This window comes from Falco naumanni, chromosome 8, assembly GCF_017639655.2.
Source record: "Falco naumanni isolate bFalNau1 chromosome 8, bFalNau1.pat, whole genome shotgun sequence".
Classification (NCBI taxonomy): Eukaryota; Metazoa; Chordata; class Aves; order Falconiformes; family Falconidae; genus Falco; species Falco naumanni.
Window position 1 is genome coordinate 32,813,648 of NC_054061.1, and position 15,165 is coordinate 32,828,812.

A 15,165-nucleotide genomic window follows, 5' to 3' on the forward strand; every position below is an offset into this window, starting at 1 on the left:
GCTTGTCGCCTACTCTTTCAGTTGTTTTCAGGAGCTGTTAGTACTTGTTAACTTCCACAAAAACAAAACTTAATAGTTTAATGTGAACATGCTTTTATTGCTTATGTTGCTCCAACTCTGACTCGTTTTCTTGAATGAATCTTAAATTTTTGTAAGAAAAAAAATGTGTGAACAGCACAGATGAACCAATCTGGTTTTTTGGAAGATCTTCCTAATGAAGTTAAATCAGGTTTGAGCTGCTGGACTGTGATGTGGTTCCAGCTGCTTCCTGCATGTGCAAGATATGGGAGAAGCTCTGACTGCTGCCTCCTGCTCTGAGCTGGCTGCGAGCTTTCCCTGCTTGCCCTGGGCATTCCCTGAAGGTTTGGTTTGACAGGCATCCAGTATCTCTGTGCTGGAAGGTCTGGCCTATGATACTCGCTTTGTTGCCTGAGAAATTAATTTCTCTCTTTTTAATGCCAGGCCTGGGGTGACAGGTGGATGGAGGCACAGCTGGAAGTGACCAATGTATGTAGAAGGAGGGAGGTGGCATCTGTGTGTCCTGTGCTCCCATCTTCCTCTGAGTGTGGCACCACGCAGCCAGCACGGGCAAGGTGGGAGCACAGAAGTGCTGCTTTCTGCTCTTCTTTTGCAGTTGTTCAAAGCAAATAAGAACAAACCAGTGGTGTGCAAGTTATCTGTTACTAGCCACGCGTAATGTAAGTGTGAAAGGAGACGTAGCGTGTGCTTTGTGAGTGCTGATGAAATGGGGGAAGGGGAGCTGGAAAGTGATATATTTTAGAGAGCGTGTGTATAGTTAATTACAGTTTAATTGGAGCTGGAGATAATGTTCTTTGATTCCTGCAGCACCTTATAAGTAAGAACATCTCAAGTCTTGTTTGCATAGTGTGCAGACCCTTTTGTTCCTACTTTCTAGGTGAGAAGTTCTGTTTGAGGGTGGCAATGTGCTTGCCTAGCAATGCTCGGTAAGCTTCCATTCCTTGATTGAGAGTGAATTGAGTGTTGGGAGGTCTTTAGACAGATCTTTATGTTGAGAAGGAAAGTATGCATCAGTGTGTGTAATTATGGTGATACCTGAGCATCTATGCAATGCTTTAAATGAAATACTGCATATTAGAAAGACACTTCAACTATTGGCAGAGGTTTCTGTGGAAGAGACAGGAAAGAAAAGCAGTTCTCCTGATTCCTAGTTTCCTGCCTTGCTTTTTGCCTTTTTGTGTCTGCTGCTTATGTGAGCAACGTAAAAGTGAGACCACTTACATATGCAGAACATTGAGGTGTAAAAATGTGAGATAAAGTGCCAGCAGGTAGTGAAGAACATTCTTGCTAGAAAGCTTAATTTTTATTTTTTGAGTCTGAACTACATATCTGACATGATGTTTCAAGTGGAAAAGATCAACTGCTTGTTACATCTGAACCAGCCTGTGTTTTTTCATTTTCAATTCCATCAAAAGTTTTGAAACAAATGTAAGTTGAAGCCAAAAATGGAGTTTCCTGGGTAACCTGAAGAGAATTAGAGCAACGAGTGAAAGTCATTTTGCTCTTTAAGCTTCTCCATGCAAATGCAATTCAAGTAACTAGCATTTTTCAAGAGTGTGTGACAAGTTTGCAAACTCATTCAGAGTCGAGTGATTATGCAATGAGTAGTCCTTGGGTGTCTTCAGCCATGGCCTTTTAAAAATAAATTGCTTTCCTAGAGTCACAGGTGAAGTGAAGCAGAACATGACGAACACAGTGGTGTGCAGAGTGCAAGGGGAGTGGAACAGTGTGCTTGAGTTCACCTACAGCAACGGGGAGACAAAATATGTGGACTTGACAAAGCTGTCTGTGACAAGAAAAAGAGTTCGGCCCCTTGAGAAACAAGGACCGTTTGAATCTAGGTAGAGTATGTGTTCACAATTGTTGACCCTTTTTGTCCTGAGCAGTCTGGAGAATGCCATAGGAAAATCTGCAAATGTAGATATTATTTGTGGATAACACTTAGCAGCAGTGGTCTTAATTTTTTATTTTTTTAAAAACAAAACCCAAGTACATAATGAACAGTGTAAAAAACCCAAGTGCAGGCACATGGTTGTTTACCTTGTCTCTTTTCTTCATGGACAGAGTTGTCTTATGAGCGCATGAAGTGCCTGCTAGAACAGACCCTCCTTATTTGTTTTGGTTTTAACCATTAGCTACACAGCAGGGCAGTTCCTGACAAGGGAGGTCCTCACAAGAAACTGCTTGTTGAGTAACACTTCCACAGCAACTTTAAAGGGTATGCAAACAGACATTAGACTGGCACAGCCAAAACCTCAGAGCTATGCCTATCTGCTCCTAGTTGCTAGCGTAGCTGTAAGACTCAGCCACGAGCCCTTCCATCTACGCTGCGCCGTTGTGCTCTGACCTGGGTTGATTTGCCATGTGTAAGTGAAGGGAATGCTCCTGCTCTGAAAGAACTGCATGCAGTGATCCTGCGGTTTGAGGTGGCAGGCTGAGGAAGCTTTTGAAAAGTAAAGTTAACAATTTGTTTTGTAGGAGGCTGTGGCAGCATGTAACAGAGTCTCTGCGGGATGGAGACATCGATAAGGCTACAGAGCACAAGCGAGCCCTTGAAGAACGACAGAGGAATGAAGAGAGGCTTCGTGCTGAAACGGAAACACCTTGGTGTACTAAATACTTCCTTAAAGAAGTAAGTTTGCAAGCAGTTAGCTGTTGATGAAGGCAGAGCTACAATGAAAGCAAGTGCACATATGGGTCTGTGTCCTGGAATAGAGTATTTGGCCTTAGAGTTTAGCTCCATGGGATTCGTAGGAGAAAGGTGACGTAAGCACTTCAAATATATACAGGTCTGACTTTACCCTTCCCTTCCCAAACATAATGATTTTGCAATTCCCTTGCAATGAAATGTTTGCCTCTTTTATGGTCTGGTTTCTTTTACCAAGCACTTGCTCATGGACCATGGAAAACAGCCTTACATGTGCATATGTAAGTAGACAGTCACAGTAAATACCCAAAGAAAATAATCAGTAGTACTAATTTTGCTTATGTTGCGTGTATATGAACCAAGATACTACTGTTAGCAAAAAGGAACGTGACGTCATTCTCAGCTTAGAACTTTCTTTGTTCTTATATTACGTTTTGGATGGAGCTTGCTTGTTCAATGACTTAACCGGTATTTCAATAATGATAATAATATAGTAAGACTTTTAACAAGGTGAACTGCAGCCTGCCCAGGAAGACTTGGGGCTGCTGGTATGATCACTTTGAAATAGGCTTTCCTTGTAATCCAGCTGGTGAGACCCTGCTTGTGTACAGTTTTGCTGAGACCCTTGCAAGAGGACAGGATGCAACTAAAACTTACGCTGTAGTAGTTTACATTCTCCTTGTAGTGAAACTGCAGTAGTGTAACTCCCTTTTCTCCTTCTTCCCATATCTTTCATCTAGCAAAGGTTTAAAACAGAAGCTAAAAGCTAAAAAGGTTGGGTTTTTTTCCCCTGGGTTCCTTCCATTTTTGTGTGTGTGTGGTTTGGTTTTAGGTTCAGGACTATGTTAGCTCCAATAAAGCTTTTTGTTCTCTAAAGCTACGTTAGTATGATTAGCTCAGATGTAGCTATTTGTATTGTTAGTATCTAGACTTAGAAGAGGTGAAATTCTGTTGCAAATCTGAGATGCGGATCTACTCAGAAAATGTTTAAATGTAATCCTGGGCGACTTCATTTCCAGGTAAGCAGTTGGGCTGTGTTAGCTGATAATCCTGGATAGCTGCTTCTCTGCTGGCTTCTTGTTTGACTTTTTAAAGTAATCTGGATCACGGAGTTGAGAGGAGTGGCTTTCCATCTGGGTTAATTACAAGTGCAGTTGATTCCCGGAGAGCACTGTGGCTCGGCAACAGCCTGTAGGTGTTCTGAACTAGTCTCAAGCCTGCAGCATTGATCTCTGTGTCTTGATCTGTGGGAGTTAAAGGTATAAGATAAGTCCCTCTGGTTTTCACAGCTATCAGTCTAGTAGTTGTGTGAAGGGAATCCTCCCAGAGCAGTGTCTTTATTATAATCAATTTTTTTTTTCTTTAAATTGCAGGGAGATGGCTGGGTTTATCATAAACCCCTCTGGAAAACAGTCTCTGCTGTGCAAACTCAAACGGACACTAACTAGAAAAGCAGCTTTAAGATGAGTTTTCTGATTTTCCTCTCCTTTTCCTCTGTCTCTCAAAACACAGTAGTCGTACTGAGTGTCCCCTTTTTATGTAATTGTGAAAGCTTAAATGAGGATAAAGAAATAAATATACTAGGGCACTTTAAAGCTATTTAAGAAACAATTAAAAGAAGAAGAAGAAAAGACGGAGCTGTAGAGACAAACTTGCCAGGTACATTCAACCTTTTGTATGATCCAAGAGATTTTATCTGAATTGTGTAAGATTCTTCTAAGTAGATCTGATTTGCAAAAGCTGCCTAAGAGAAGAGGGAACTGTTGGATTTTCGAGTGACATGGGAACTTTTTTCAGAATCTGCATCAAGCTTTTTAATAACTGAAAACTGCTCAGTACCCATGTAGACAACAGCAACAAAAAATTTGCTGCTTTTATGCCCAGCGATTAACCTTTTTGGCGAAAACTGGAGGCATGTTTGGAAGATGTGCCTGAAATCAGTGTTAAGAACCGGATCGTGACAACTTTTTTCTTCAGAGGGAACGCGTGCATGCATCAGAGAAGTATGGGATATATGTAGAGACTACCTTTCTTTTTTATGGATTTATAAAAGCAATTAGAATTGTAACCATGGAGAAATTTTTCCTCTGAAACATTTTAATATACTTGAAATAATTGACTTGAATTGGAAAAGTAATTTGAACACTTTTCAACTCCTAATTTTATTAAATCTCTTTGAGTGACTTCGATTTTTCTCATGTTATACTGTAATGAGGTTTGGCCTTCCCTCCCCCCCGCCCCCTCCACCTTCCCTTCCCAAGGACTAAGGCTTTCAAAATGAACAGAAAACGTATAATTTTGTATTTAAATTTATCTGCCCATCTAATCATCTCAGAGGTGAAGTATCAGTGTTACAAACTGTCCTTTGGATTGTTTTGGGTTCTTTCCTGTGGTGTTACTCAGAACAAAGTGGTGAAATGTGACCTGTGATACGTGGACTCTAGGTCCTGGGTTTTCATCTTACCATAAAAAAAAAAAAAAGCTGATTATGCTGAGGACCGGGTATTGATTTGAAACACAATCAGATATCAGGAAACTGTATTCAGGTACAAACATCTTTTTTTTTTTTATTAACTATTTTATTGAAGTCTTAAGAATTGCTGGCAATTAAGAATAGTACTTATTATGGCTTTCGTTATTGGTGTAACTATAAGCTACCTTAATTTTTCCAACAGTGGTGCCTTAATGTTTTTTCTTCTGATGTAGTCTTCCAATCAGTGTATATAACATTATCTGCCACTTCCCAGCCATGGCAATGCACTTGATCCAGCATCGTGAGAGCTCACAACTGTGTGATCTGGTAAGATGGTCTCCATGGAAAAGATACAAGTGTAAGAATGCATCAGAAGGTTTAAATAACCATGTTAACTTTCAACACAAACTGTAAATTGTGCGCAAAAAAAAAAAGTTGGGTTTATGCACAACTATTTTGATCCTCTTGTACATTATTTTTTTTTGCTGTGAAATGCACTGAGACCTCCATGTGAGTCATAGTCCATTTGTGAGAAGTGGGGGTGGGGATAATAAAACTACAAAATGATTCATTTGTTCTGTCTGCTTTCCTAGAGATCAGGTGACCAGGAAGAGTAGGCTGCTGTTATCTTTTATGCTGGAGATCTGTCTGGAGTTTCCTTGGCCCTTAAAGTAGGATATTTTGGCACTGTGCACTTGAGTAATAACTATATTTTCCAGCAGAAGAATGTTTAGGCCCTGCTGTCTTGTTTGTGATATTCCATACAACCATCCTATTGTGTTAGTTTTGGATATCCATTGGGCATTTTCATGTTTAACCAGGAATAAAAATAAAATTGAAAACAGTGGGATTAGTTCCTCCTTGTTTCTTGATCTGGAGCACATTTGGTGTGTGCTGCTTGGCCAATACCAGGATTTGGGGTAGGAATCATGGTGGCTAATGCATGAACTTCCATAGTTCATCAATACGTGTACCAAACTGGGGGTGGTAGAGGGACAGAAAATAAATTGACAATGCTGTATATGTTTCATAGTTTTTAGCTGTGTCACATGGCAGTTTTGCTTTGAACAAACAGTAAGGGCTGTGGTGCAAGGACCAGCTTTTAATATTGCAGTGATCAGAGCAGAAAACAAACCTTTATCAACTGAGCCTGCTCCAGGGATCAAACTTGTGCTTATTAAAATACAGACTTATGAGTCAGTCACAGAGCTCTGCTTAAAATTTTGATTTGGGAATTTGTCAAGGTGATGGCTGTAAAACAGACTGAAAAGCTCCCGTGTTGACCATAAACTCATTTGTGTTCCTTATATAATATTATTAGTCAAGTTATTTCTCTTCCACCCTCATCTGGTATGCTTGTGGTTTCACACTATGAAAGCTGTTACTAATTTTGTTGCAGGAAAATAGACCCAATGCTGAAGTAGTAGTCTTTTAAAATACATGAAACTCTTTCTTTTAAAGCCTTCCTTTGCTCAGATGATCACAAGAACGGGAATGGCTTCCTAGTGTGGATTTAGTTACAACGCAGATTTCTAGTTACTTCTAGAAACAAAGGATGTAGTTGAAAACAGTTTGGAAAGAAAAAAAAAAACCTAGCCACTGGATATCCAGCTTAAATTGTAAGACATTTATGTAATTCTTCTGCTAGCTGCAAGCACCCTACAGACTGATGGATGTATTTTTAAATCTGACCAGATTTGATTTTCTTGCATAACTGCTGTTGTTTCCATCTTGTACCTTCTGGAGCGAAGGGAAGGGCTTACTGCTGCTTCCTTTGTAATGTTTGCTAGAACTGCAGCGTGTTCCAATGGGGAGCGTGGCAAAATGTAGGATTTTGACTGACGTTAAGGGTAAAATTCTTAGTGATCTCAGTGGTTTTAGGCTCCCTGAGTTATGAATGGGTCTTGGAGCTTAAGTAAGTGGCTCTTCTCAGAGGGGCTGCGTAGCCTGCGGCTCATGGGAAAGAAAGTGTGGCAAGTCACATGTGACGCAGGCATTCGGGTGTATAATCCTGGAAGCTTGATTCTGGACTCTGTTTTCATGGAAAAAAATGCAATGTGTAGGCATGGGGAGGGGAACAGATTGAGAAGTTTTTCAGTTTATTTACAGAATAAACTGTCAAGCCTAGGATTAAGTCTTTGTCTCCCCAGGAGAATTTGGGTTTCAGCCATCGGAATCGAAGATGCAGCCCTTCAGTGTCTAGTTTGCACAGGCTGATCCCCCCCTGTCCCAGGCACCTGTGGGAAGAACAGGTCACAGTATCTTTTAAAGCCTCTTGAACTGAACTTGCAAGAACAAGTAAACGTAGTCATTGGTCTCCTGTTTAAACAACTTGGTCCAAAACTTGGTAGGGGAAATTCTACACTGAATATTACGGGAAGGAAAGACTGGACAGCCTCAGGGAGGCGAGTTTGGCGTGTCCTCGTAGTTTTATCTCCATGTCAGAAAAGCTGCCTCATGCTGTCTGTTTCTCCTGGGCATGTATGTACAGTAGAGCTGTGGTTAATATATTGAGGAAATGCGACTGAAGTCGGGTGGGTGGAAAGGGTGTGTTATGGTGATCTGGGGAGGATGTGCTTCGAGAGAAAAGGGTTAGCTTGAAAAATCCTAAGGTGACAGGAGGTAGCAGCCAGTTGGGGGACTGGTGAGAATGAAAGGTATGGTCACAGTTGCAGGTGGAGACTTATACATGGTAGCTGAAGTGTATTTTTTTTTTTTTATTACTTGGTGTAACCTAATTCATTCCCCCTCCATCCTTTGAAGGGTTTAGAGACAGTTTTGTTCTAGACGTAACGTAGGACCTGTGGAAATGGTCCAAAGCAGTGGAAACAACAGTGAGAGAAGAAAAGCTTTGTGTATGAACTGGTACTGTCATAGCTGTGCATTTTAGAAAACTGAAACAGCCCTGCAGATCTGCTTCCCAGCTCCACATCGGGGAGCCTCTGCTATAGAAAGCTCGTGGCTGTTGTACAGTTTTGTCCCTTTGCCTCTCGTAGGGGTCAATCCATGCATCTGCATGCTGGCAAGCAAAATGCTCCTCTCCAATGCTATCCTGAAAGATACACCTCTGTGTAGGTGTCAGGTATGGGCTTGCAGGGCTTAGTAGCAGCTAAGGTTTTTATTACCTTTTGTTCCAAGGGTGGAGGGATTAAGATTTGCACAATGCCAGGATTCAGAGCGAGGTATGACTTACCTTTCCTTAATTGCCTTTCTGCTACAGAGGCAGCCTGGCTTGATCTGGTAGTTACGGGAGTAAAGGACCCGGTTCTATCTGATTGTGTTTCTTCAGATTGAGTAACACCGCAGAGGAGTGCGGAAAAGTTGCAAGAAGAATTAGCCAACATGTTTGTGTTGACAATTACACTTTGGCATTAATCTGTTGGCTAGAGGTGGCTGGAAGCTGGACTGATACAGCAAAAGAGTTGTTTAGATATCCTGTACGGAGACTTCTTAAAGCCAAACAGCAGTCTACACTGACTTTTTTTTTATGTTGAAGAAGCTTCATGCACCCACCTGAACTATCAAGTACACTTATGAATTCCCTGGTGAAAAAAAGGCATGTTGGATTTGCAGCAAATCAGACTTTTACTAACTGGATTACTGGGTATCTTTATGTGCTGTTAAGGACTGTCTGATCAATGAGTAGTTGTCTTGGGTGCCAGCATTTCTTCCACTGAGAGTGTGTTACATCTCAAGATGGTTTTTCTGCTGCTACAACATATTTTTTTGTGTGTGGAGGCCATTAGAAAAGGAAAATTGAAGAGTAAATTGTCCTGATCTCTGAAGAACAAGCAGTTAGAGGAGAAACTAGTGATGGCAGTATGGAAGGACTTCAAAAGATAGACATGGAATTCAGGTGCTTATTAATAAAAGATTAACCATTATTTTAAAAAATAATAAAAGGAATGCTTTGCATCATTACACATTTAAAGTACGTACAAAACCAGTTCATATATGATGTTGCACTTTAACCAAAGTTTTGATTCCACAGTTCACTGTATCTGTGGGAGGAAACAGATGTTATAAATAAGTTATGTACTAGATCTTAGTTCCATTTTGAAAACCAGAGCAAGTTTGTTTTTGTTTTTTTCCCATGAGCTAAATGCTTCTCACTTATCCTCATGTTCCTTGTGATGAGGCTTTTTGCCTGCTGTGTCACTGCGTATTTCTGCTCCCGTCACTGTCCTGGTGCTCCCCACCTGGAGAAGCTGTTTTGCTGGCCTCGTTGTCAGTGTTGTTGTTGAGGATGTCATCGCAATCCATCTGTGCCATCAGGTTGAAGCGCTCGGCCACGCAGTGGGCGGTGAGGCGAGCCTCAGGGTCGTGGTCCCAGCACTCTGTGATGGTGTCGCACAGAAAACGCATTCCCTGCAGTCAGAAGGGCTGAATTTAGATCTGAAGCCGGGCAGAAGAGGAGCTAGAAACTGCTCTAATGCAATCACAGTGTTTTACCATACTTCTGACAGCTTCCTGCAGAAATGCTTTTTTTGGCCAAGCTTAAGCGCAAGAAGGAACGGCTGTGGTAAGTTGTGGCGAGTGCCAGTGCTGGCACCGTTACTGGCACTGCTTGCGTTAGCGTGGCAGCCTTGGCTCGCTTGGGATCTGGTCCCACGCTGCCTGGAAATCTCCCCTGGAAGTCGGTTCGTGTTGACTGTGGGACTTAAATAGGGGCTGGAAGGCAACAGGCCCTTCATCTGCTGTCTCAGCCTTGCCCCTTCGGTTCAGAGCATCCTAAAATCATGAGGGACAGGAGAGGTGCAGGTGGTGACCTGGAGGCTGGCAGCCGAGCCCAGCTCTCTGGGTGTCAAGCCTGCACCCTGGCTGTGACACTTGAGGGGAGGGGAAGGGCAGGATGGGGGGTTCAAAGGTAAATTTGCAATTGAACTTCTTAAACCTGAATTCTTGGCTTAGCAGCTTTCTGAAGGGGCGTGCTGTGCCAAATACTCATTGCAGCGTGCAGCTGAACTTTGTTTTCTCACCACAAATTAGTATCTTGGTTTAGGTGGGATTGAGTACTTCCCAGCCTGCTCCTGAACACTTTCAGTTCCTCTCGGTTACTATGATTATTTCTCCCAGTAATACGTGTTTTTCCAATTGTGTGGTGCTCTGAAAAAAGTCCCAATATTTGCAGTTTAGGAACAAAATGGCAGTATTCAGCTGGTAATTTTTCCCACTCTTAAGCTAGTAACACAGCTAGCACCAGAAGCTATGTTGGACCTTCCTTCGCCTATATAATTCCTATCATGTGCTATTGCTTTTTGCATCATTGTCAGCCAAGGTTGCAACACAGTGGAAAAATCATTACGCTAAATAAAGCTTCATGTTTTTCAGTGGGTTTTGTGTATGTCTTAATTTGCGATTAAGAGAACCTGAAAGTCTCATATGGACCAACACAAGCAGAAAATGCAAGTCCTACAGAGACGTACCGTTGGCGTCGCCTGGCCTTCTGCACCTCGCTCTGCGCTGGCTGCTCTCTGCTAAGTTTCGTTGTACTAAATCTTCCACAATGGACACAGATTAGAGGGAACAGGGTTGTGCAGTAAAACTGACAGATGGTGTGTTCCAGTACCTCTTACGTCACTCATTTATTACCTTAGTTGAACGGATTTGAGGATAATTGATTAACATGCAAAAATGAGCTAGCTTAGCTGCAGTTTTTAAAATAAGCCTTTTCTCAAACAGAACATGGCTCTGTCATATGGTTTAGTCATTAGATTTTCTGTGCTTGTTTTGCCCTGAAATCATGAGATTTATTTGCAGTTTTCCTTGTAAGTAGCAATGATGTTCTTTTGAATTGGTGCAACTGGAACATCATGTTTTGCTCACGAAACGGACTTTGTTTGGGGTTTATATTTGGTATCTCAGATTTTCCAAGATTCCAAAGGACGTTGAGTTTTACAAGTGTATTTTTAGTGGCAATATTGTCTCAAGCTCCCACTGCTCCTTCCTGTCCTGCACTACCCCTTGAGTTGTGCCAGTACAACAGTCTGTTCGGCTGCTTCATGAACCAGATCCTGGAATGTACCTGGCCTAAATAACCAGTTGGTTTTTTTGATATGTAGCGGGGTGTGAGGCGAGGTAGAAGCCTGGGCTCAAGGTGTGTTTAATTTATATGGGAAACTTTGGGTATAAGTTTCTTCAGCTGGCTATATTGTGCAGCCTTGCAAACAGCTGCCCTGGAGCTGTTGATGGGCAGCATGCTGGGTGAGTCAGCTCTGTCAGGGGAAATGAATGCTTATATTCATTGAAAATCTGAAATCATGGCCAAGAATGTAGGTCATCACTTGACTGAGAGTGATCCTGATGGCTGAAATATGGAAGTAGCTTTTGGAGCTCTGTGTTGAACTTATGTTTGGTGATGGGAACGTCTATGGGTTTTCTATTCAGGTAAGCAACTTGTCACCCTTTCCTGGTGTCACCCAACGCTTCCATCCACAGGATCCTGTTGACCCCTGGAGTGGCACAAACTGGTGGCTTTCTGATGCTTCCCAGCAGATGGTGCTGCCCTATGCCTCATCCTGCAGAGATCGGTTGCAAAATGCCCGGAAAAATCATATTGGATCAGCTAAGATTAGTTGGAGGCAAACTTTCAGGAGCACAACATGGCTTTTCTGTCCCTCTTCCCCAGTGAACATCAGGTGGTCTAATCAAAGTTACTATGTTAGAAGCCTTGCTCTGTTTACATGCTAAACCAACCCAACCACAGTAACGTTATTTCTCGGGGGTGTCTGCAATCACCCTTCCTCAGCTCCTCTCGGTGCATTTCTGGCCAGGCTCTATCAGAGTGTGACTTCTGAGAAGCCAAGCCTCTATATTTTTCCTGTGGTTTCAAAGTTTATCGGAGACCCTGGGAGGTAAACGTCTAACATAAATACTCAAAGGCTTCAAATATGTAGCGGTGCTGATTGAAGCTCCTGTGTTTGCCTTCATCAAGGAAAAAGGCTGGGCGAACTTCACAAGTGGGCTGGCCAACTGATAAACTTAATGGTGGTCCAGCAGAAACCACAGGTTCATTTGATGCTGTTTGCAACCTTGCTTGGTCAGGTCAGTTGTGAGTCTTTGGACAAACATGGTTTTGAGAGGAGGTGTTGCAGGGAACACATGGCCTCCTGAGAATTTTATCTTTCCTTTTGAAAAGCCTGGCTTTACGTGCCATCCAGGCGGAGTGGGAGCAGTAGCAGGGTGTTCTGTGGGTGAACACTGCAAAGTGATGCACTGAACGCTGCAAGGCTCCGTAAGCCAGCAGGCTCAATGTTTCAGCTTGTTTTTCAGATGAACAGAATCGTTGATCAGCAGATGGTGTTTTTCCACAAGACGTGAAATTTAATTAGCACCAGAGTCGGGCAAGATTTGAAAATTACTGTCAGTGTGGCTGTTACCCCTTGTGTCCTCAATGCGTGGAAGGAAATACTGGACCTGAGGGAGAGAGGACCCTGTCAAGGCCACAAGGTGCCTGTGTTTCTGGAGCTGGCTGGTCTGGGTGTCCTTGTGGGTGGTTTTAACAGAGCACATCTCACCATTGCTGCAGTGTTCCTATTCTAGAGCACTGGGTTATGCCTTCTGTCCTGAAATCCTTTGCTTTCAGACTTTCTGAGCTGAAGGCTGGTGAAGGGCTTCCCCTTGGCAAGACTTGAGCTGAGCAGGTTCCCTGCTTTCAGCTTCACGTGCGTTTCCTGGTGGTTTCGCTCAAGGGAGATGCTTCCTGTTTTGCTTTCCCTTGTAGAAGTCTTTCTTCTCGCATGCCAAGTCTCAGCCTCCCATATTAGAGTAATATTAGGTAATTTTGACCTCGAAACCTCCACAGCCAAGCAGGCAGAAGGCTGCATGCACCTTCCTCCCCTCTGTCCCTGCTGTGAGATGGCTGTGTGCGAGGGACTGCCTGTTCTCAGAGCTAGAGTTTTCTGGATGCCATGGTTAGGGCAGGAGTGGGGTGGATTCAAATGATTTGCTGTTTCATGAGAAGAGGCTGCACTGAAATGCTCTGTTTTGCTGTTATCCTCAAGATAACTTAATTGCATCACTTGGCATTCGTAACGCTTCCTGATCATGGCTATTGATTTTATTCCCACCAAGGAAATCATAGAATCATTGAGGTTGGAAAAGACCTTTGAGGTCACCAAGTCCAACCATTAACCCAGGACTGCCATTTGTAACATGCCACTAAACCAGGTCCCTAAGCATGGCATCTATGTGTTTTTTAAACGCCTTCAGGGATGGTTATTCCACCATCTCCCTGAGCAGCCTGTTCCAATGCTTCACCACCCTTTCAGGGTCAAATGGGTCTCATAGGGCCTAACATGGGCTCAGCCAACCACAATGGAGCTGGAAGTAGCCCAGGAGTTCTGCACATTCTGGCACTGATGGCAGCTTTATAATCTTATTTTTTGGGCTGGTTTAGTGAGGGGGGACAATGTGGGTTGCTTTTTTCTGAACCAGCTACTCCCAGCTTACCTGATGCACCAGCCAGCTGCTTGGGATCTCGGGTCGCCCTCTGCCATGCAGCACGATGTCCCTCATGGTGTCCACACAGGGCTGCTCCTGGACTTTTGACCCAAAAGGCAGCTCATAATTCTTTACCTCTGCAAGGAAGCACCAGCAGCATTACAGGATGTTTTGAATGCATTCACTGCTTTGCTTTGCATGGTTCACCGGATGAGAATAGATTTTTTTTTTATTTTTTTTTTTAATCAGTCTGCAAAAATAAACTGATCTGGAAACTATTTAGAATCTGAACATAGAATCATAGTCTTGGGTTTTCATATAGAGGTTGTTTTCAGAGTCAGGACTGAGGAACCACCTGACCACCTTCCTGAACCCAAGTGATGCACTACAAAGGACATGGTCTGTCTTTGTGCGAGACATATTTTGAGCAGGTACGATGTGTTGCACTGGTGAAAGATGGGAGAGGTGACTACAGTACCAGCATTTGGATACCTGCTGCGGGTATGGATTGCATTAGAGGAGAAATGACCCTTCCAGAAGAGCAAACCCATGCTGTGGGAGGCCAAGGAGAAACTCCCTGTTGCAGAGGTGAGAGGCCACCCTGGTTTCTGCCAGCTCCTGCCTGGATGTGAATGCAGGTGAAATACGAGGGGGGGAGGGATGGCATGGGATGTTGGCTTGGGAGCAGAGGGTGCACAGGACATCTGAGGCGAGGGTCTCCCACCACCGGGCGTGGGGCATGCAGGGCAGCTTTCTTGCCTAAGGTTGAAGCCTCTTGCAGCTCCGTGGGCTTGGATTGCAAGTGGGTAGGATAGGGAAGGAACTGGAGAGCTCTAAAAGGGAAGAGGGGAGCAGGCAGAAGGGCAGGTAGCAGCTAACAGCAGTTAATTAAATGTTTTGCTACAAGCAATTTCAGATGCCAGGATGTGGCTCTGGGAAGTGAGGGGGGACGTGGCTGTGTCAGAGACTGGACTTTGCGAGTCCCTGTAAAGTCTGGTGTTGTCTGGAAAAAAAAGTGCTTGTGGCCAGGGAGGGGGAGGCACCTTTGGCTCTTCCTGCTTGGTTTGCTTTGCATTGCCAGTGCTGACTGGGATGAGACTGGGCGCTGACTGGCTTTGAGCAGGGGCTGGGCCAGATGACCCCCGGGGGTCCCGTCCTGCTCCTTGGCCACTGAGCCAGCCCCCTTGAGCCACAGCACACAGGGCAGGCAGCCAAGGGGGAGGTTCTGCTGCCAGTTCTTAGCAGTCTTACAGAGACCCGATCCACCCCTGTGCCATTGATGGGGACATGGGAGTGACCCATGTCCCCGTATGGGGAGGAAGGGAGCAAAAAGGTGTGTGGCCACCCTGGTGCGGTGCTCCTACCTCCTACCACTTCACATCTGGAGGCCATTTCCCATAAAACGAGGGCCATGGAGTAGACATCCATCTGCTTGAAAGACTCCAGGTCTTCCAGGTTCACCCTGGACTCCAGGACCTCTGGGGCCATGTACCTGGCGGTGCCCACCTGCCCACAAAGAGGAGAGAGGCATTAGCGGGGTGCGTGAGGACTCTGGCCATGAGCG

The 15,165-nt window shown here is 43.9% G+C and overlaps 2 protein-coding genes across 2 annotated transcripts in view; one reads left to right on the top strand and one right to left on the bottom strand.

Moving 5' to 3' along the window:
* Nucleotides 1–5,726, top strand: part of OSBPL11 (oxysterol binding protein like 11) — a 43,000-nt gene extending 37,274 nt beyond the window's left edge. The window contains exons 11-13 of the mRNA XM_040602867.1: nt 1,698–1,880; nt 2,518–2,671; nt 4,060–5,726. Of these exons, the coding sequence (XP_040458801.1) occupies nt 1,698–1,880; nt 2,518–2,671; nt 4,060–4,134 (412 nt within the window). The 3' untranslated portion in view covers nt 4,135–5,726. The remainder of the gene's footprint in view (nt 1–1,697; nt 1,881–2,517; nt 2,672–4,059) is intronic.
* Nucleotides 5,727–9,018: 3,292 nt separating this feature from the next.
* LOC121092236 (TGF-beta receptor type-2-like) overlaps nt 9,019–15,165 on the bottom strand; it is a 33,828-nt gene continuing 27,681 nt past the window's right edge. The window contains exons 5-7 of the mRNA XM_040602868.1: nt 14,966–15,107; nt 13,611–13,738; nt 9,019–9,527 (exon numbers count right to left, since the gene is read on the bottom strand). Coding sequence (XP_040458802.1) covers nt 9,315–9,527; nt 13,611–13,738; nt 14,966–15,107 — 483 coding nt within the window. The 3' untranslated portion in view covers nt 9,019–9,314. The remainder of the gene's footprint in view (nt 9,528–13,610; nt 13,739–14,965; nt 15,108–15,165) is intronic.